At 35.7% G+C, this 23,441-nt stretch overlaps 1 protein-coding gene across 2 annotated transcripts in view; it reads left to right on the forward strand.

The window, feature by feature from the left end:
* The window catches only part of SGCZ (sarcoglycan zeta), a 208,239-nt gene that overhangs the window by 91,379 nt on the left and 93,419 nt on the right, over positions 1-23,441 (forward strand). For both annotated transcript variants that reach the window (XM_037055070.1, XM_037055071.1), the window contains exon 2: positions 6,570-6,671. In XM_037055070.1, coding sequence (XP_036910965.1) covers positions 6,570-6,671 — 102 coding nt within the window. The remainder of the gene's footprint in view (positions 1-6,569; positions 6,672-23,441) is intronic.

A 23,441-nucleotide genomic window follows, 5' to 3' on the forward strand; every position in this document is an offset into this window, starting at 1 on the left:
AATACAGGCTTACAGCAAATAATAGTAAAAACTTTTATACTTCAGAAAAAACAGCTCATGATAAATTGTAAGTAGCATTAACATAAAACAGGTTTAAAAAAGAATATGCTTTAGATACTTTAGAGAGAATTTTTTTAATTAAGAATTGGAGATTAAATGGAATTTCCATTTTTTACAATACCTTAAATAATAAGTAACAAAATTTAAAAGTGACTTGCAGTTACATTTAAACAATCTAATATGTATTTCAGTACTTTTTAAGTTTATTAAACTATTTAGTTATCAAAGTTTCACAAATAACCACTTTAATAAGCTCCATTTTTCACTAAATTGCCTAAGGTCATTTTCTAATGTAAAGTGGAGTATAGAATGTATATTAGATCATCAAAGCCATAAAATATTTATTTACCATTTTTCCTTACACAGTCTCTTTTGAAATGCATGACGCTAGTAATTTGCAAGAACTTCATATTTGGTTTTAACCAGAAAAAAATTGTCTAAAATATATATTTAACTCTCTTCTGACTGCCAGATTCTTTCAACTTTCTTGAACAGTTTTCTTCTTTTTTAAACAATTAATTATATGCCAGATCTTCTGTATTGTTTAATGATGAAGTCATTTAAAATTCTTCTCTCCGTCCCATGTCAACACTCTCGCTACTTTGACAATTAAACTAGCCTGTCGTGGAGAAACTCAAATCCTGGGGGTAGCCACCGTCTAGGTGACCCTGCTGTGACCAGGCAGCTAAAGCTGATCAAGAACCTTGTGTGAGTGAGCGCAGAGTGAACTGGGGGGGATCACTGGAGAGGGATGAGGGAATGTTGTACATTTAAAGGGGTGTGGCTACCAGCATTCTCTTATTACATTCCTGTCTACGATTTATCTTAAAGTCAGGCTTTCATAATAAATTTCAGAAAATATTTTTCCATAAAGTATCCTTCACTGCATTCAAAAAATCAAATGTATGACCATGACAATAAATACTGCTTGCAGTTTCTAAATGCTAATAATTTGAGTTTTGGTGATAGCATAGTTTTCACATAGATATCACTGTATTCTTTCTTATATTTTTTGTCAAGTAAAGATATAAATTCTAGTGATGAATTAAATAATGAAGCATTTAATGACCACATACTTTATGAAACCACGATTGAAAGGATTATGCTAGAAAAGGAAGTAAATATATAGATAAATAATCATATACTTTTATGAAGCAATAACAATGAATACCCAGCTATAACTAGAATAAGAAAATGATACCTTTTGAGAGAAGAACAAATATAGCATTTTGACAGTAGAGCATAGTGAGAAATGTTATTTCTGACTGTGATGTTAACCATGACTTTCTCTGCACTGGGCCTTGGATGACAGGTAAGAGTGTGAAGGAGAGGTGTCAATAGATCAGTTCAGACAAATAAAATACATAAATTAAGAAATTTTAATGGTAAAATGAGAGCTTTCTGGGGAATTGCTAGCAGTTTAGTGAACATAAGAATGAGTAATAATGAGAAAAGAGCAAAACACCTGAAAAATTAAGGATTATATGAGATACTTAAAGGGTCTTTTAAATTGTTCTGAAGAAGGAGGGGCTACAATACAAGAGATTGTTCTGTGCTATTTCCCCTCAGTGTGAAATGATATTGTTTATAATAGATTAGAAAGCATACTGAATATTTAAAATAAAGTACATAAATTAATAATCTCAGCATTGAGGTGATCTTAAGGGTTTTTGAGCAAGAATAAAGAATATTTCATTAAACTGACTGTGTAAAAAATGTTGTCTTGCTCTCCCAAGAGTGCAAGTTTGGAGGCAATTGCCAGGTTGAAAGTGAAGTAGTCTTGAACTTTAATAGTGCCATAGGGAATGGAAAAAAAGAAAAGAAAATGGAGAGATTGATTTAAAAACACATGATGAACCCATAGAAACAGAGAACGGACTGACAGCTGTCAGAGGGGAAAGGGGGTCAGGGGACTGGATGAAAAAGGTGAAGGGATTAAGAAAAAAACCTTCATAGACAACAATGTGATGACAACTGGTGGGAAAGGGGGTGGCGGCAGGTAGAATAGGGTGCAAGGGGGATAAATGGTGATGGAAGGAGATTGACTTTGGGTGGTGAACACACAATACAACATACAGACGACGCATTATAGGATTGTTCATGTGGGATCTATATAATTTTATTAATGAATTTCACCCCAATTAATTCAATTAAAAAACACACATGTTGATTAGAGGTTAATTATATTTTATTATTAAAGTGTTTATTTTATATAAACAAGTACAGAGAATAATTATCAAAAATATGCCAGAACAAGTAATCGACTTTGCATATTATCTTGTTAAATTATTAAAACATCCCTGTGAGGAGTACTATTATGATCATTATAGAAAAATGAATTTAATTTAAATAGATTAAGCAACATGCCGAAGACAAGTGTTAATAAATAATAGTCAAGTCTCAAATCCAATCTGGCCGGTTCCACATTCCCTTGTAAAGCAACACCACACTGTGTGTCCAAAGTAGGTAAATGATTATGAGATTACTAGATGATGAATAAAAGCATGGTAAATATAATGATAACAAAGCTCGATGCAGAGTCTTGATGTTCGAAGATGATCCCCCTGAACATAAACAATATGAATTTGTATAATGATATGAGAAAAAATTTTTAATTATTTTAATAAAATGTTAATAATGGTTAAAACTATGGAGTACAGTAATCCCTACATTTTTTACAGTTGCTACATAAGTTAGGCATTATTTTAAGCTCTCTAATCCTCATGTAGTCCTTTCAGTAAACACATAAATTCTGGTATTATTCCTTTCACAGATGACAAAGGACACCAAGCGTTTAGTTAGGTAGTTCAAGCTGACACAGGGAGAAGGTGGCAGATTCCAGACTGGGGCCTGGGACATTTAGAGACATTAGATCCTGTTACTTTCTGAGGTTTTGACAATGTTATTCTTAACAGTAAATTCAGAAATTACTTTCTCCCTTTTAGATGTTGAAAGAACCAAGAATATAGTGATTTAGGAATAAATTCACTTTTTAATGCTCCTGCAGATGGAAAGCCACATTGTTTCATATTTTACATTGTTAGTGGACTTGGTTCATTGAATGTGAGGATCAGGTTGATTATATACTGAATATACGTTATATAACTTTATGTATTTGTAAACTACCTGAAAATGATATGGCCAAAATTGAATTTTTAATACAAAACAGGAGAACTAAAAGGTGAAACAAATGGACATGTTGGAGTGAAGTTAGATTCACAGCACAGTACTTTAATAACTGCTCTACGTTTATACAGGGGATTTCCTATTTCATCTAATAAGGAAATATAAATATTGATGTGTACCAATATATGTATATTGTATAGAAAATGTAAGAAACCACTGAGCTTAAGATTCACAATTTTCCAAAATTAAGTATGCATATAACATATCATCACACTTAACTTTAGATGTCCGATTCTTTACATTCAAATCCTTTTACAAAAATAACTTTTAAAGATTTTATTTATTTACTTTTAGAAAGAGGGAAAGGGAGGTAGAAAGAGAGAGAGGGAAACATCAATGTGCCAAAGCTACATGGATCGGCTGCCTCTAGCTCGCCCCACAGCTGGAGACCAGGCCTGCAACCCAGGCATGGGAATCAAACCAGTGATCTCTCTGTGCACTGGCTGTCGCTCAATCCACTGAGTCACACCAGCCACAGCCCTGAAAACAATTTTTAAGATTATTATTGAACTGTGAATTATGTTTATGCTAGAATTTTTTAACATCCACAAGTTAGTCAATTGCATTAGATGTTTCCATAGCAACTCCATGGCGGCTACTTAAGAACATTTCTTCCAACAGGCATTTGACAAAATATATGGATAGTCACTGTGGGAGGTTTAATAAAGACAGTCCCTCGGAGAAAGTGTAATGCTTTAAAGCATGTGTCCCGTAATGTTCTAATCTTACCAGCTTCCTGAGTGTGAGAGAGTCTTGCCTGCGTTTGATTTCTGCCCCCACTGCTCCTGGGTTCCTTAGGCCTCTTCAGGTCTGGAAATTCTCTCGCTGCTCAGATCTCCTCATCTGAAGGTCCATTTTCTGGTCGCACACCATTTTCTGCTCTTAGCTTATCTCACATTTCTTAACCCCCATTGATCTCGATCCTTACTTTATTATCTTTATCACTCTTGGACCTTGTGCTGTTTTGCGGCCCACCATTGCTGTTCTGGCATTTGAGGGGCATCATTTTTTGCTACTTTAGAACACGGCATCTTTATGACTTCCGGCCGTTCCTGCCTAGCACAGTCTCGGTTTTGAATTTCGAACCCATCTAGGAACTTTGTCTGTTCCTAGATAGGTAGAATGCTGCAAAGCCACATTAATTGGAGCCAGTCTGTCAGTGACTATGTAGTGAATATCTAAATCAGGGACACTTTTCACTTTTGAAAGTGGAAGAGAATATTCCAAGACTGCTATAAACAGCTCTGTCTCACAGAACCAAAGTGTGTCATCATCCTGACAAAAAGAGACTATTTTCTCATCAGAATCAGCCTTTAGTGATGCTTACATTTCTCATATGTATGCTTCTTTATTTTTAGTCAGTCCGCTGTTAGACATTTCCAGTGTCGATTTTAAATCAGAGCCTCAAGAAATGAATCCCTTCTTCCCATTCCCAGTCCAATTCAACCAACATCTACTACCTCCTTCTTTGAGGAGAGATTTGAGACTGCCCACATAAATTTTTCTCTGTTTAATAGTCATTTTTTGTCTAACTTAGAAGTCTTTTAATTCTTACTGAAAGGTGTTTTTATACTACTTGATTGGCATTCTTTTGAGGGGTTCAGGACGGGAGCCAGCATAATCGCTAAGCTTTCCTCTTCTTCTACTCATCACAGCTGCCCAGAATGTATAAAATATTTCTTTCCAACCCACAGACCAAGTCATTATCTGAAGGTTTCTCCTTGGTTTTATTTACATTTTCCCACACGGCATTTGCTCATCCATCATGACAGATTCAAACCTGCCTTAAGTATTTGTCATAGCCAACCTACTTTCTACACATGTGATGGTTTATGAATAAATACCTGACTTTTTCAATGACACCTCAAAGTGAGAAAGTCCAAAACTGAATTTATTTTTGTTACTGAGTCTACAAGTTTCAGGATCCCAGTGTAAAAACTACAGTATTTCCTTCTTCAACCGTGGTGGCGCACTCTTGGATTAATTGGGAATGCTCCCCTTTTGGGTATCTCCCAATACGGTCGGTCACCAGGTCCTGGAGGTTGTGTTCCCACCATGCTGCTCACACCTCTTGCCAAGTTGTGCGTTATTCACCAATACTCTGTCACTGAACCCCGAAGAGTATTCCTACCAGATTAACCTTTAAACTGAAACAGCAGTAATTTGAACCATTCAAGAACTTCTTATGTTTCTTATCCTGGAGGCTGAAGTGAGTACAGACTTCTTAGCTTTGTGTTTAAGGTCTTCTTTTCTCTGGCCTCAAAACATAATCCCCCTTATATTATTTCACCATCTTTCCTACATTATCCAGACTGGACGGCTTTGTTATTTCCTGCGTGTTACCAGAATGTTCATTTTGTTCCTCCCTGAAAGGACATCTCCTGTTGAAATTCCATATCCTCAAAGCCTTTATCCTAGTCAGCCTCTCCCATGAGACACTGTACACTCCAGTGCCTGACTTGAAATCTCTTTTGTAAAAATTCCTATTAGCATTCCATTCTTACCTTTTCATTTATTTTACTCTGTCTCATAAACATTATCTGTGTGCTTGTTTCACCCTCAAAGTGTTATTTTGTAAAGGAGAGGGCTTACACTTTTCTCATTGTTTAAATACTCAAACACCATGCTTACTTATACTAGTCAGCCATTAATTACTTATTGAGATTATACAAATGCCAGTGTTTCAATGTTATAGAAATATGTGTTTATAAGTATACTATAAAAATGTTATGAGAGCTCTGCAAATAAAGTTATTCCCAGCCCTGGCTGGTGTAGCTCAGTGGATTGAGTGCGGGCCTGCAAACCACACAATCGCCCTTGGATTCCCAGTCAGGGCACGTGCCTGGGTTACAGGCCAGTTCCCAGCAGGGGACTCAGAGAGGCAACCATACATTGATATTTCTCTCCTTCTCTCCTTCTCTCCTTCCTTCCCCCTCCAAAGATAAATAAATTAAAATCTTTAAAAAAATAAATAAAGTTATTCCCAATAGGCAGGTAGCAAGTATCATTATATCTAATAAATAGTTAAACTGGCTGGTGAATGAAGAAATGACAGGATTTATTCACGATGAATCCTAGCCTTTGATAGAGCTGGGAGTAGATACCAGGTCCTTTCTATTCCTCTTATCCCATTCATTCTAAACAGAGCCCTCTATATGCATGCAAATCGCTGCAATCATTCATTAAGTAGATTCGATCTCTCATTTTCCTTAAATCATCACTGACTTGAGCTTATTGTTTTCTCAATTTAGGCCTAAGAAAATTATGGCCAGTTATTCATTCTCTAATCAACCTAAAAGTGAACTATATTTCATTGCTTGTAGGATGGTATGGGAAATCTGAGAGTCACCAAGAAGGGAATCCGACTTGAAGGTATATCTGAGTTTCTACTTCCATTGTATGTGAAAGAAATTCATTCCCGAAAGGTATGTGATACTGGCTTTGGCTTAACTGTAAAAGATAATTTAGAGGTTATGTTTTAGCTTGAAATAGGAGGATAGGACCCCCATATCTGTTAAGTTTGTATTTAAGTTCCCTTAAGCTAAAGACTTACTTGAAGAAATCAAAACAATAAAACGACAGAAAAATCAGTGAAGGTTAGTTTCAAACTAACAGATTAGAGAATCATGTTGAATTAAACTGCAGTGTTGTATTTGTTAGTCTATGAAATGTGCCCCTCTGAAAATGTTTTCAATGGAAGTTAAAAATACATATTTATATCATTTCCAAAAGGGGCACTTGGTATATCTTGAGTAATTTTTGCTGGAAGCATTGATTTGAATAAATGATTTAAGGTTAATATATTATAAATCTTTTTAGTTTTAATGGACATGCATTTTCTAAGACAGTACAATAAGTCACAGTATAGAAATTAAATTGCTTTCTGAATGTACATTATTTAAACCAAGGAAGAATATTATCTTTTCAACTGTGTCTGTGCTTTGTGTGCTTTATAACTCAGCAGTATGTTAAAATTAAAAAGATTATAACTTAGACAATGTTTATTTTGGCTTAAGTGTGCTACCTCTCAGAAGGTAGTAAGTATTCTTGGGTGAGTTAAAATTAAACTAGAATACCTCAAATCTAGTAGGCATTCCCCTGGGGATAGGTGTGTAGGTATAGAAATAAATTTATTCAGACAGAAAAACTAGAAAGTGTGTTATGTAAAACATGGGAAGTTTGCTAACTTTATTTCATAAATATGAAAGTTCTTTTTAAACCAGAATTATTTTTTGTTATCACTGACATAATAGTATCTTAGCAAATGAGTTATATAGTAAGACATAATTTGACTCAAAGCCCTTTTTTCTTAAATATCAAAGTGAAAGCAGAAGAGAGTTCTTTTTATATGAACTTTTAGTTAGGATATTATATTAACTTTCAATTTTAGTTTGTTTTATGAGAACCTGCACAGTTTTACTAATATACTATATTGACTGTTCCTCTGGGGACTAGAAATTCTATGCTGAGATTTCTTTGCTTCCTGGATTTTGGTCCAACAAATAACACAATAGACACATGTATGGTACCTAACCTTACATGGTTAACTATGCAAATAATTAAACTCAAACTTTAAACATTGATTGGCTTTCCGTTTTATTTTTTTAAGAATTGAAAAATAGCCTGCTGCCACATCAGTCTCCCCTCTGATTGAAAGTCAGTGCCGCTCAGTTATTTTCTGAGTTCTTGTTGTGTTAGGCACTGTTAAGCAACTTAATACCTGAAGAAAGGCAAACTTGTACACGGAAATCAAGAAATTGCTTAGCATGGCAAGGAGGGGAGAGTAATCACAGGCAGGAACTTCTTTGAAAATGCATTCCTTTATTTTTTTTTAAATTTAATTCTTATTCAAGTACAGTTTTCTGTTGCATTCCTTTAAACCAAACTGTGGTGGCCGCCTGGGAATACAATGTAGGGAGAGAGAGAATTCACCCCACAGCCGGAACAGTTTTGAGAGCACACCTGTGACTGTGAACTAGGATTCTCCTAAGAAAATTGGATGAATGTTCACTCCATCTATTGACCTAACAAGGAAGAAGCCACTGATTTTACGTTAAAGTGTGAGATGATGGCAGCAGGCTTAGTAACATTCGTCTGTGGAAAGTTTGCAGCCCCAGTGCACCAGCACTTCTAAAGCCCCTGTATTGATTGGAATCTCTATGCAGTGCTTTCCCAGTCCTGCTGCTTGTCCTCCCCACGTGACCACCCGTCCCCATCTGCCCCTAGGTAGCTGTGCAGCCCGTGGCTCAGCACATCTGAAGTCAGGCAGGGGTGTGGCTTGAGACTAGAAAAGAAAGAAGTCCCATTTACTTACTGAAAATTTCTCTGCACACGCACACTACAAAAATAAATAATTGAACTAAATAGAAAAATGTACGTCTCGTCAACAGTCCCCTCATTAGGATCATGAATGCATGCAGTCAGTTATGCTCTGCCCTAAAGCCTCTTCACTATTTAACAAGCCAGTCACAGTTCCCCTGAGCCTTAGTTTTCTCATGAATACAGTGAGTTTGGTGGAAACTTATCAGTATACTTAGTTCTTAGGTTAAGAAAGAATACAAAGAAATTCAGCAATACTAGTAGACAGGAGATTTACATTTTAAAAATTCTGTTGTACATGCTAATCTTTTCATACATTTTTATGTATTCAGATATTTGTATGATAAAACATTAAAGTTCTTCTAGGTCTAAGATAAGCAAATTTATTAAATTTTAAAGCTACTTACAAAGATTTAATTAAGCTAAGAAGAATACTACTACGTACAACAATTTGGATGTGTACAGATGTTTCCCCCAGCAATTTCGATGTGTGTATGTGTGCGTGTGCCTGAGTTTGTGCATTTTCTTGCACTAAGTCTAATGGGTTGTCTTCTTTATGTTTAGCCAGTATTCCATTCTGTAATAATTTTTTTCTTATTTAACGTTACCTTCTGGTTATGCAGGAATTTAATCCTACACATAGAAATGTGATGGAAAGATTTCTATTTGTCAGAAAGACACACACTTCTGGTCTCTTAACCTAATAAACCAGGGACTGTTCCTATGGTCTACAAGCTCACTGGCCCTTCTCCCACCACTCAACTTGCATAGATACTTGGAGTTCTGTTATTATCTATCAGAGTTTACTCTCTTCTTCATCTTTAAAAAAAAATCTAATTTATCTAAGTGATCCATCTTATCAGTACATGGGAAAACATGGGGTGTATTTGAAATATCTTACAATTCAATGCATCTTTCAAATGTAACACATTGTTTTCTTGGAGTACCCACACAGTAAACATTTGTGAAACCCAGTTTTGTTCAAAGAGGAAGTATCCTGGAGGATGTGGAATTTGGGGCTACCTTAAATAAATGATAACATTCTAAATCAGTCTTCAGTGCTCATGGTCCAACATTAGGCCAATATCTTTGAAACAGCAGCAAATGAGGACATGCTAATCTCCATGCTTTTTTGTTTTCAGTGTAATGCGAATATGTTTCCCAAGGTTTCAGGAGTCCAGAGTACTAGGGAGGTTAAGTTAGCCACGTTTCACTGATTCTTGCCAGAAACTCTGCATCACGCAGGTCTCTAGGACTTCTTTAAGCATGACTTAACTCCATCGGATATTAGGCAGTGTTCTTGTTCACTGTTTACTGTTCAAGAATCCTTAGTTACAGTGGTAACTCACCACTGCCCCCTAATCCCAGCATCCTGCATGACAGATTGATAATTGTGCCAGGAAATTACTACCAGCTAATTCCAATTTCAATAACACCCCAGCAAATCAAAGACCTTTGTTGATGCCTGCATTTGCAGAGCTGAGTAAGGCTCTGCTCTCGCCTTCATGCGCAGTCACTTTGCCAGGCGTGGGAGCCAGGAGGCTCACTCTCTTCTTGGTTGCAACAGCTTATTACTGTGTGTGCCCAGGGCTTCTTCACTGAGTTCAGATACAAACCCACTGGGTCAGGCAGAATCAGCAAACCTCTTTCCCAGTTATGCAACATTCTAATCACTTGACCCCGTCTTTTTCAGGTACATTTCGCCTGTACAAATGTCTTTTGCAGGTGTATCCCTCCCACATAAACAAATTCATACAAAGAGTTATCTGCAGGCTTCTGTGATCATTTCATCATGATCACTATTGTGTTGCATTTAGATGTTGAATTGTATTGTGAAATTGACTGTTTCATTGTAAGGTCTTTATTCAAGTTAAAAAAAAAACTAAAAATTATTCCAAAATCTTTACACTCGGGGAAAAAAACAACTGTTAACATACATGGAATATCGCACAGTCACATGTTTATACCTCTACACAAACAGAAAGACAGTTACGTAGAGAGGCATATTCTTGCTATTTACAATACTATACTGATTTAGTAAAAGAAATATAGTCTGAAATAAATTTAAAAGAATTGCTGAACTTAAATGCAGTCCCTTCACAACAAGAACTCTTTAAAGCTTGTCTTTAGGTTAAGAATAGAAGTTCATGAGCATCGGGAGGAAGCTGGGTATCTTCGCCCCCAGTGTCGGCTCCAGACAGCGTTCATTAACGCCCTGCAGTGCGATTTGAGGTGATTAGCCTCTCTCCGATTTGTCTTCACCCTTCTTCAGTTTCAGTCTGGGGACAATGGTATTATTTTGACTTTGCCAGAGTTCATGGTAATTGCATTCTGCTCTGCAACACTCATCGCCTTGGCACTTGGATCTCAACTGCTTGTATGGGTGGCTTCTGTACTCACCCCCCAGTATTACATTCAGGCTTCTCTATGGCTGAATTCATTCGTGTCTTGCGCTGTTAATTAGGGGTTTTTTGGTTTGTGTATTTTCTTGCTTGCTTGTTTGTTAACTGGTGAAATATTTCACGCTAAGTATGTCTGTTTATTTTTTTCTGGGAATATTATGAATGGTCCATCCCTTCTTTTCCTGTTAACCCCCTGTTCTATTAATTCTAGCATTAAGAATACTATACTGATTACATACTGCCATAAAATGTCTGGAGGCAGCCTGATACTTTTCTCTTGTCGATGACATTAATGTTCTGTCCAGATGTCTGATACGTGTTTTTACCCTTTCACTTGTTCAATTCAGGGAAAATTTCTCTATTGTATCTCTCAACATCTTTCATTTCCATTTGTTGAGTCTTTACCTCTGAGAAAGCAGTAATTCTTATGTTGGACCATAATTTATCCAAGTATTTCGAACTCCATATTTTTCCCCTGAAAAAAAGTAACTGTCATTTGTAGAATGCCCTTTTGAGTCTCAGAAGTTTCCTTAGGTCCACAGTCTCCTTCTGAATCTTGTCATTTTGCTGTCTTTGAGCTTCAGTTTTATTGAGTTTAATTTTTTTTATTCTAACACTGAAAGCACTTGCCTTACCTAGCTTGAAATATCCCTGATGAGTCACAATTTGAGGTAGAGGAATTCAAGTCCAGCTACTTTCTTTATTTTACTGGAGAGATTTGGGGTGAGAAGGAGGACATGGAATGTAGCAGTTTTCTCTGATCTAAAGTGCTACCAAATAGCGTTTGCTCACCAGACACGGACGATTTTAAATCTCTGGATCTTTGTGTCCCTTTCTGCTGCTGTAGAAAATCGCCCACAGTGGGCGCTGTTTTTCATTCTTGGTACATTTTCCCAGGAAGACCTACTTCACCACCCTCTTTCCCTCTCTCCGGGTTAGTTTATTTGAGTTAGATTTCTCAGAAATATGTTAAGGCATTCTTTTTTCTTCCTGGGGTATGGGCAAAAATATTATATGGATACCCATTATATGCTGCTATGAAATAATCCCTTTTCTTGGATTCCACTTTTTAAAGTTTATAGCAACCTAAAAGTCATAACACTGTGACTACACAATCGAAATTGTGCCATGCTGATTCATTGCTCTTTAACAATTCATGAGACTTTTCAAATTAATCTTCTTAAAAAATGCTCCAGAAAATCTATATTTCTATTTATGTGTGTGGAGTGTTGGGCGGAACCCTTAAAGAAGCATGAGGATGGTTTGAGAAATGAGACTTTGTTTAGAAATGAGAAAAAATACCATGGTGAGCAATCCTCATTATACTGGAAGACAGACATTGTCAAATATATAAGTGTAGGTGAAATTAGTTGTAGGGGTACAATACCTAGGATTTAAAAGCAAATTAAAAAAACTGTCTGGAGGCACCAGGAGTTCTTTTTTACTGTGTATCTTTTTTTCTAGAGATCACTCTATTGTCTCCTCACTCATGTTATCTCTAAGACAGTGAGCATTCTGTCATCATCTCATATTTAGTGGCGTTTATAAACAGGGATGTAAACAAATTTCCTGTAGCTTCTCTCTCCTCCAGACCACACACACATGCACACACACAGACACACACAGGTCCACGCGCAGCCCTACACTTATTCTTTTCCCAGAAAACATGTGAGATCAGGAGATGGCACACCTACCACAAAAGGGAAGCACCCGTTTGTTCAAGTTGCTCTTCTGTTATGATATTAGCGGGGTGTTTTGGCAATCTATTGCAGAGAGACCAAAACAAGGATATACAACGTTTAACAGAGAGCGAAATGGAGGTGGGACCCTTTTTTTGTTTGTTTGTTTCCCTGGATGAAAAAAGTCCTCAAAGGGAAACATTTCGCTGATGTGGAAGAGGCGAAACAAAACACAGCAAAAGCACTAAAAGGCATTAAAATTAACAAGTTGAGAAACTGTTTTGAACAGGCAGAAAAAACTTGTCAGTAGGTTTAAACATGTTAGAATAAACTCTGGTTTTTGAGGGTCATGTATCTATCTGCCATCTACTAAATTGATTTAATGACTCTGTAATGTGTTTGATTTGAGAAACATTTCCCCAGCTATTAGCAACTCTAATAGCTTGTTCAATAAATTTACGGCCAAATATTTTCTCCTCTCTCGGGTATCCTAGAAATAATGGATTTACAGGAGATAGGAAACACTTTATTTGAATTTCAAAGGGTAAAGTGCAAAAGGTGTAAATACCATGAAACAGCAATCTCGTTTTTGACCACTTTCTACAGCTATGCCCGAGAGATGCAAAGCTCAGTGAAAATCTTTAAAGTCTTTAAAATCTTTAAACTCTTCATTCCAATATAAGTGCACATATCCCAATATAGGTTTACGTTACTGAAGGAATGAGTGGGTGATGTATTCAAAAACATAAATTAGAACCATACAAGATGTTTCTATGTCACATTAAACAAACAGAATAGGCAATTCCATTACGCCCAATGTTTTATATTTGTTTCATTAGTTTACCAGTATTAGGTCCTAGAGTTGCCTTAAACTGCATAAGAATAAGTAGTCATATCAATTTCATATTTATCAAGATACAGAGTAGTTCCCACATGCGTGCCTTAGGGCAGAAGATCTAACTTTGAATTTTCAGAGCTTTATGATTTATGATGATCTTGCCTGTATAAATGTAACTGGCTTATCACCTACATCCCTGTGTTGGTCACAGGGACCAAAAGTCACACTAACTGGGCACCAGTGTGCTACTTGAACCACAAAATGATCTGCCTTATGTTTTCTATGTCTATTGAGTTTCTCGATGAAATACCTTTTATTAGTTTATACATTAAATTATTTTATTTATTTATTTATTTATTTATAGGCGGTTGTCCTCAGTACTCAGGCCTTGGAACTGAGCATCACAGTAATTTTAGTGAGATTATTTCAATTTTACGTTGGGTCTTCCAAACTAAATAAGAAACCATGAATTGAGCTGGTATGCTTCCATCTGAAAGAATTTCAGTTGGGCTTTAAAGAATGATTGGAATTTGCTTTTCAAATTAGATCCATTTTGTGATCAAGAAAACAGTTTATAAAATAAAATCATTGTTTGCTTGGAGAACAGAGCAGAATAGTTTGGTTTGGTGTGAGGAAGCCTATAAAGCAACAGTCTCAAACCCAGGCAAGCATACTTCCAAGGGTGTGCCCAGCCTGTCCCGGCATTATTGAGGCATGGATTTCCATCTCCAGACTGTCAGACTGCACATGCGCACTGGCTGAATCCACTCTGCCCCACAATGCCCATGGCCCTGTACCTGCTACTTCTCTTTTGTCAACCTCTCCAACAACCATCCTTTCCTTACCTTACAAAAGTAAGGGGTCACTAGCATGAGTCTTTTAACATTTTAAAAATATTGCTTAGGACATAAGAATTTTAGAGTAGGGAGGAGGATTGGCTAAACTAAAAGGGAGTTTGAGTATATATTGCATCTGAAGTAAAAGTAAAAAGATAGATAATAGGCAGATAGATAGATGTAAAAACATACAGAGACAGGGAAGTACCAGTGGCAAGTAAGAATTATTGAAGGGGCAGCATACATATTCAGGACATAAACTTAGGGCATAAAATATCTCTCTTCCTTCTTAAAATTACAAATGAAAAATAAGTTAGCTATATTGGCATAATACTAACATATTTAGTTGAGGCAAAATATTCACTTTTCTCCTGGAAAGTAAGACTGGTTTCACTAACGATGTAGGTTACATAGCAGAATGTTGTATTATTTGGCTAAGCTCAATTTGAGCTCCCCCAAATTAGAGTATTAAACAAAAAACATTTGAACCACACATGTAATATTTAGCATCAGGTATTATATCTCTTACAAACACGAAACTTATTAGACCAAAATATTGCATGTATCAGCTTAAAATATCTGAAAGAACGTAGTTTTTAAAATATTTTAGGAAATGAGTGAACAAAAATAGATTTGAAGAACAAAGATACAGAGGAACAGAGAAACATTGATTTGAAAAGCAGCTTAGGGCTTCACATGGGCAGGAATGTTAGGGAACTTAGAATTTATCCTCAAAGTATTGAAACTCTAAGTGCCTGTAGTGTCTTAAAATCTGTAGTCTACTATATTTTGAGTTAATAAAAAGCATTTCTTCAAGTATAGTAAACAGTCATTTCATTAACTGAAAAAGTTATTTATTCTTCACCATTATTTTTGGCAATTGTATTTTAATGTATTCGACATTCATTTTTTAAAAAATATTTCTAAAAGAACCTATGCACCCAATGTTTATAGCAGCACAATTTATAATAGCCAAGAGTTGAAAGCAACCTAGGTGCCCGTCAGTAAATGAATGGATCAAAAAACTATGGTACATTTACACAATGGAATTCTATGCAGCAGGAAAAAAAAAAAGGAGCTCCTACCCTTTGCAGCAGCATGGATGGAACTGGAAAGCATTATGCTAAGTGAAATAAGCCAGGTGTTGAAAGACAAATACCATATGATCTCACCTTTAACAGGGAGCTAAACAACAAAACAAACAAGTAAGCAAAATAGAACCAAAGACACTGAAATAGAGAACAGGCTGACAGTGACCAGAGGGGAGAGGGGAGGGAATTTCAGGGGAAAAGGGGAAGGATTTATAGGAACTATTATAAAGCACACATGGACAACAATTAAGGGGGGTGGAAATGGGAGGGAGGTGGGGAGCACTGGGGGGGTGGGCTGGGATGGGAGTAAAAGACAGAAAACTGTACTTGAACTATAATTAAATAAATTTTTAAAAATCCTTTAAAATATTTCTAACACATAGAGTGCTGGAAAATTTATAAAAGGCACTACACTGAGCAACAGATAAAGAAGAAAGGGGTTAAGAGGGGATAAATGGTGAAGAAAGGAAACTTGACTTGGGGGGTGAACACACAATACAATCTATAAGTGGTATGTTTTAGAATTATATACCTGAAACCTGTATAATTTTATTAACCAATGCCACCCCAGTATAATTCAATAAATAAAAATAATAATGATGAAAATTTTTAAAAAGAACAAACAAAAATGATAATTTTAAAAATAGAAATACTCAATATCTTAAAACTAAATTCTTAATTATCACAAATTACAGTTTTGTGATAAGTTGTAATTTGGGTTAGTTGGATTAGTTGTTTACAAATGATTTTTAGATGTGAGATTTTTCTGTCAAATCAAATCTTACCAAAAACCCCACAAAATCAATATAAAACAAATGGACATGAGCATCTGCCCCACCCATGACAGGAATCCATTGGAATGTTGAGACTCTTGCATTGAAAAATGCTGGTTTTACCAGTGTTTCCAGTGTCATCTGATACTTTTCTTATTATACAATCAGTAGAGTGATCAAAATTAAATTCATCACAAATACTATACTTCCTCCTCACTCTCAAGGCACATAATTTATTGTAGTGATGATTTTGCCTTTTCATATACTTCCACCACACTTCTCTGATTTTCCTTACATTAAGAAAATGACTGTGAAGTTTAGGGTTGTCAATCTTAAAGATAAAGTAGCCAGTTATTTACCAACAAAAATTAGTTTATTTGTCAACAGCACAGGAATTGCAATTTGGGGTATGTAAGCTTCAGCAAACCAAAGGCATGTCCAGAGAACAAAGAAAATTCCTTTATGAGAAAAAGGGGGAAGCTGGGAGCGGCTGCTCTGAATGAAAGAAAGGCCATCGGAAGAAAGTGAGGCGTTCAGGGTGGTAGTGGTTTCTCATTGGCTGAAAGCGTAGGCTTCGACTGTTGGGGAGGTCAAGGTGTACTTCTTCTGGCTGGAGTCTGAAAATGCCAGTGGGGAGTAGAGTGAGAGAGCTCAGCTTTCAGGACTTTCAACTTCAACTTTAATTAACTTTCCTGTGTTCGTTTTCAAAGGGTAACATTTCTTCCTCTTAATTTTGCATCTCCATAGCTATTAAAGTCTCTTTTAAGTAGCAAGCAGCCTCTGTAAATCAGAACTTACTTCAAGCACATCTGTGACAAAAGAAGTAATCTTTATCACAAATTTACTAAGACATATCAAGATCTTAAATTTTTCAAAAATTAAGAAAATTAAAAAAGACGTGATGTACTGTTTGTTGTATTAATTAATTTAATTAATACATAATTAATTAATTGATGCTAATCGTAACATTTTGAATATGATGAACCCATGCATTACCTTTGATCACCCTGCTTTTTAGCAACTTAAAAAATTCATATCCTACAACTTTACCAACTGTGTTGATAAGACCAACAGTGTTTTAGTTGAGTCTTTAGGATTTTTTACATATAGCTTCAACTGTTGTTCTGTGTCCCACGGATGACCCAATTATATCCAAAAAAAATATCATGGATTTCCAGGGGACTCAGGTTATCTGGCCATGAGTGTCTGTCACTGTTGAATTCGTTCTCCCCTACATTACATGAAAGTTTTTTCTCTTTTGTGACAGCTAGCATTTGCTGCGTTTCCCCACTTTCACCCCCCTAAAATGGACACATGTATTTGCACATGATTTTTTTTTAATTTTGTAAAGACCCCACTAAAGTTCTCTGAAATGGGCTGTTAGCATAGTAGAACCTTTCTTGCTCTTTTGTCTATTCTCTTTCTTTTTCTCTTTTTCAAGATCAACAACCAAAAATTTTTTTCACTGTTTATATGTTTATGCTGTACATTAAAGGTATAGAATATAAGTTTGTATATTTTTCATAAAGAATGAAAAGATAATAGAAAAATGCCCAACAGTTTGTTACTAGAATTAACATCAGAGAATAGGATTGAATATGAAGAAGAAGGCAACTTTAATTTAGGGACTTTTGTGTCTTTAAATTATTACAAGTATATATAACAGGACTCAAATATTAGCTCAGTTCAGGGCCCTAGTTTTAATGCTCTGTCCCACAGGGATAAGAGAAGCCTATAATTTTTTTTTCCTTTTACTGACAAAGAGGAAAGAGTTATTTTCGACAAAGAAAGGTTAAATTGACCTAAGTGATTCAGGAAAGGAGAAAAAGAGTGAGGAGAGGGAGAGAAAATCTGAGAGATACTGAAGGTATTTGTCAGATTCTATAAAAGTGGATAAAGCCAGAAAAATTATATTCTGATATTTTCATTGATTTTAAGATATGCAAATACATGTTGTGAACTGTTAAAATTTACTTGTGATGCTAAATTGTTTCTTTGACCCTGACGCCACTCTGAAGCTTAATTACATGATTCTAGTCTTTAACCAGGTTACTGAAGTATTAATTTAGAAACTGGATGACTGGGAAATGAGAAAAGAGACAGAAAGAAGAATAGTTATTTAAAGGCCATATCTTTTGTGTGCCCTATATTCACTGTTTCATTTCTATTTTTCAGTTTTGTTAAGTAAAAGTTGTTTCAACTGTATCTTTTTTCCTTATGAAATATTTGTTAAAAATATTTATCTTTTTATCTTTCTCTCATTTCTTAAAATGTAAATCCGTGCAAATGTTCCCCTTCAATAAATTTTTGGTGCAATCAGTAATTGTCTGCCATTTCATTTTTTTGCGAGGCACTGTTTATGGAGTGAATTGCTAAAACAAGCTGCCATAAACCAGCCTCTTCTTCCTGTCTTTTATCCCCTGGTGCTTGTGGAACAGAAATGAGCAGGGCAGTCTTTCTAATATTTTTGTTGTTGCTGTTCAAGTACAGTGATCTCCGTTTCCCCCTCCAACTCTCCCACACCCCACCAGCCACACCTCCCATTATCAGTCCTACCCCTCTTTAGGTCTGTCCCTGGGTCCTTTATACATGTTCCTGACCACCCTTCCCCTTCTTTCCCCCATTATTCCCCTCCCTTCTGGTTCCTGTTCAATGTCTCTGGTTATATTTTGCTTGCCTGTTTGTTTTGTCAATTCAGTTCTACCTAATGCAGTTAATTTTTTCTTTTTATGTCTCCTCAGTTATTTTTCTAAGTTTCAATTGGATCTGATACTTTAAATTACCATTTTTTATTTCATTTCAAAGAAATGTAACATGTTATGTAAATGTTTTATTGCTTTAAAAAAAAACAGTGCCTCTATAACACCATGCCATGGTTGCTCTCTCCATTTTTCTGTGATTTGCAACAGAATCTCATGTTGCATTTCACTCAACTTACTACCTTACACCATGCTGTCCTCTTATTTGTTCGTCAAAAACTGAATCAGAAAGATAGGCTCAAAATACCCTCACCATGCCAGGTAATAGTTTATCAAAGAGCAATCATGGATTATCACCCAACCGAGGAAAAAGCGTTTGCAGAGAAATTAATTCTAATAGCATCTCAGTGCTTTAGATTTTATATGGAATAATGTGTAATTAACTAATCAAATAAATACCTAACCTTGTAGGTCATTTCAAAAATTTTTAAATTAATGGACATAGTACTTAAAGGGAATTATATAAACTATTATTTTTGATTAATTAAGATTTATATGTTACACTATAATGTTATCAGATTTATTGTTTTGCTTCAGTCCTGTTGTTCGGTTGACTATTTTTGTTGTGATGATAGTTATTAAAATTAGTTTAATTGCCTAAAAACAATATATGAAGATTGATTTAACTATCTTTTTGCAAAAAAAAAAAAGTGGACATGCCGAACACTTAAAGCCGTAAGCATTAATTATTCTCATCCATTCTGTGCATTAGCCAGGCAGTGCATTAACTGGCCTGGGCTGAGTGATCTAAAAGGTCCCCACGGACAAGTCGCCCTGGCTGTAATGGCTGCAATGCCCCCTCCCATAACCTGGAGTCCTGTAGGAGGTTGGTCTTAGCTCAAGCACAGGGTGACAAAATGATGCCCAGCAGCAAACCCCAGTGTGTTAATGCTGCTCAAGCTTCCGCTGGTGGCAGATTTGTTAATTAATGGCCCATTAGCCAACACAAGTCACAAGCCTGGGCCCCAATTCGAGGGATAGAGAAATTGATTCTGCCTCCTGACGGGAGCACAGTAAAGTCATTTTGTAAATGGGCGTGGCGTAATGGGAGGAATCTGTGGCCACTTTGCTGGATCACAAAGACTGTCTATATTATTTCTTGTGTTAAAATGGTATTGTGCTTTCTCATTTTAGAGTTGACAGAATTTCAGGGGAAATAAGGGAGGGATTTAGAGGAACCTATATAAAGGATACATGGACAACAACTGAGAAGGGTGGAAATGGGAGGGAGGGGGGAGGATGGGGAGGTGGGATGGGATGGGAGTAATAGACAGAAAACTGTACTTGAAAAATAATTAAATAAAAAAAAAGTAGAGTTGACAAGTAGCACTTTCTATGAAATACTGAATTGTGTACTTAGGCCTTTGTTTCAAAAGAAGTAAATGTTTGTTAATCTTACTAATATGCATATTATTTTTCATTTAAAACTAGATAAAATGCCTAGATTTTGCTGTTTTATGTTTATAGAATAACATTTTTTAAAAGATTTTATTTATTCTTAGAGAAAGGGGGTGGGAGGGAGAAAGGGAGTGAGAGAAACATCGATGTAAGAGAGAAATATTGAGTGGTTGCCTCCCCTATACACCCCAACTGGGGACCAAGCAGGCCACCCAGGCCTGTGCCCTGGCCTGGATCTGAACTGGAAGCTTACCCTTGGTGGGATGACACCCAACCAACTGAGCTGTACCAGTCAGGCTAGCAGAAATTTGCTCTTAAGTAACTGAGGAACAATAATTTTTGATGATATGAAAAACCCGCATTTGAGTTGTTTGAAAGTTTCGGTATCAGGACACAGAATTCTTCCTATAATTTTTTTAAAACCAATAGAAATATGAAAATATCAGATGCTATGCCCATATCAACAAAATGTAGTTTATGGGGCATTACTGTGACTTATGAGGCATCTTTCATTACTTATCTCTTTGAATTTATGTGATTATGTTGTTCTTCTGATGGCAATATTGGTGGATTAGTTATTGACATTGATTCCTTGGCTTTGTATTATATTAAAATAAATGCCAGTGAAAATTAGATATGTCTTCAATCTATTTGATCTAGAATCTTTATACAATAAAGCACCCTAAGCTGGGATACAGTGTTACCATGCTTTCTAAGTGCTGATTGTCTCAATACTTGATTAAGTGAATTACAGCTTTTGATAAATACCATGTTCTATCCTATCTAAGCTGCTATTGACTGATAATTTTAGGAAGGCCACAAATCTCTAAAACTTGATTACTTTAATTTTCTATATCAGGCAATTTCTTAATGCTATAATATAACAAAATTATGTCCATAGTTAACATAAGATAGGTGTGCTACTTCTAGAATCAAAATTGAATGGATACAGTGTTCATTTTACTCTGGTGAAACAACCTAAAGTTTAACATTGTAGCCACAGAGAACATTTATTAAATAGGTTGGCCATTTTTTCATGACATTAAATGAATCACAAGATATGGTGTATTACCATAGCAATGGGACGTAGAGCCATATCTGATACATACAGTTTGGTTTCTTCTGGAATACAAACACCCTCATTAATACCATTTGAAAATCAGATTGTGGCATTATTTATAGGTGATCTTATGATATTATTTCTTTTAACATGTAAAACCATGTTTAAATGATAGCTAACTGTAGAATCATCATTTGCATTATAGGATCTCATATAAATACTAAGAATAAACTAGGAAAAGAATAAATATTAATTGGAGTGGAAATGAGCTTTTTGCTCTTATAAATGTCATTATTTTATTCATTTCAGAAAAAAATTAACTATTTGGCCAACTAAGGGAATCACATATAATTCTTATAAACATAATGCAACCCCATTATTGTTCTGGTACTAAAAATAAAAATTTCTAACATTATTGTAATTACTTAAAATGATTGAGTCAATAATGAAATGAACATGATGTAATACATTTGTAGTTTTAGAATAAGAATGTATTGATTAAGATCTTGCTGCTTAATGTAATTGGTTATCCATTATTTCCACTAGCAATCAAGAAGACTGATGTTATTGGATGTCATTGTTAATGGGCTTTGCTTCACTGGAAATATTTTTGAGTCATTCAGTTGTAACAAAAATACACATTTGTAGCATATATTTTAGTTTGACATGTCTATGAATCCACTGGCTCATCATTCATGGAAGCGATGTTTGGTTTTCTACATAGTATTTGTAGTTTATTATCAGAGGGCAGTTCTAGCCTATGAGTAGCCCGTTCCTCTGTGTACATGTGTTTGTGTGTATGTGGGAGGGGGTGTTGGTTTTATAATAAATCCATGTTCTTTGCAATACTTAAAATCTCTATCTTGATATTCCTTTTTTTGGAAATATGTGAAAAGTTATATTTTATTTTAAATCAATTTTATCCTCTGTATTTATGCTATTCATATGTTTGAGCTAGGTTTAGTTTCCATTGTAGAAACTGGTTCCAAAATACATTTGGAAATTAAAATAGGTTGTTTTATTTTATATTTAAGATTTCCTTATGCCCCTCACTGTCTGGGACAAAAATGGTCATTGAATATCTCATGAGATTAATTGCCTTTGACATGGGTCTTGTACCATCAATGCTGATAGATAGATAGATAGATAGATAGATAGATAGATAGATAGATAAGGGGGTATGCTAGGCAGAGGGTTTACTTCAACAAGTGGTCAGAGTTAGAAGTACAAATGTGACTGAAACTAGAAAGTTAGCTTGGGGTCATGTTGACTGTCCATGTAAACCTGGGCCATGAATATAATTTAGATTTTACACATCGAAAAATAGAGGGTCATCAGATACTTTTCAAGCCTTTACGTGACTTAGGCTTTTATTTAGAAATAGGGTTCTGGCAGATACAGATGAACAGCAAAATAATGTTATAACTTAAAAACAATGCATGAAGTACACACACAAAAATACATTATTTAATATTAAACTCAGTTTCTTTCTCCCAGACTTTTAAGTTGTCCACCTCAGTGTGTGTTTTTACTTTTCTAACACTTAATAAAGTGGATTTAGGGGCAGAGATGTCACATTGAATAGGTAGAGGTTTCCAATAAAATAAATAATGTCAGGTAGAATTATTCTTATTTCAGAGAAACTGTCACTGCTGCAGATCCCGCCTCTGTTGAGGCCCAGCCCCGCATTCCTGTCCACCTGTGGTTAGAATTCACAGCAGCCCTCAAAGATCAGTCATTTTCCCCAAACTTCCACGCTGCCCTTCTACAGCAATTTGCCTCAAGAGCAGTACCAGGGCACTAAATATTTTAGTGACTGTTACATCCTGACATGGACAGAATATTGGAAAAGTTTCATATCATCTCCTTTCGTCTGCCCGAGCGTGTTACTGAAGCAGCCGTGGCCTTTACAGAGAAAGCAAGGTCTCAGACTGCGCAGTTCTCATTCTCCGTGTGTGGTGTGTGGGAAGAGCCCAGCAAAGACAGGGCTCACTCAGTATTTTTCTCAAGAAGATGCTTATAAATAATTTTCATGCAGCC

Source organism: Sturnira hondurensis, unplaced genomic scaffold, assembly GCF_014824575.4.
Source record: "Sturnira hondurensis isolate 20B ecotype Veracruz unplaced genomic scaffold, ASM1482457v3 Scaffold0008640, whole genome shotgun sequence".
Taxonomy (NCBI): domain Eukaryota; kingdom Metazoa; phylum Chordata; class Mammalia; order Chiroptera; family Phyllostomidae; genus Sturnira; species Sturnira hondurensis.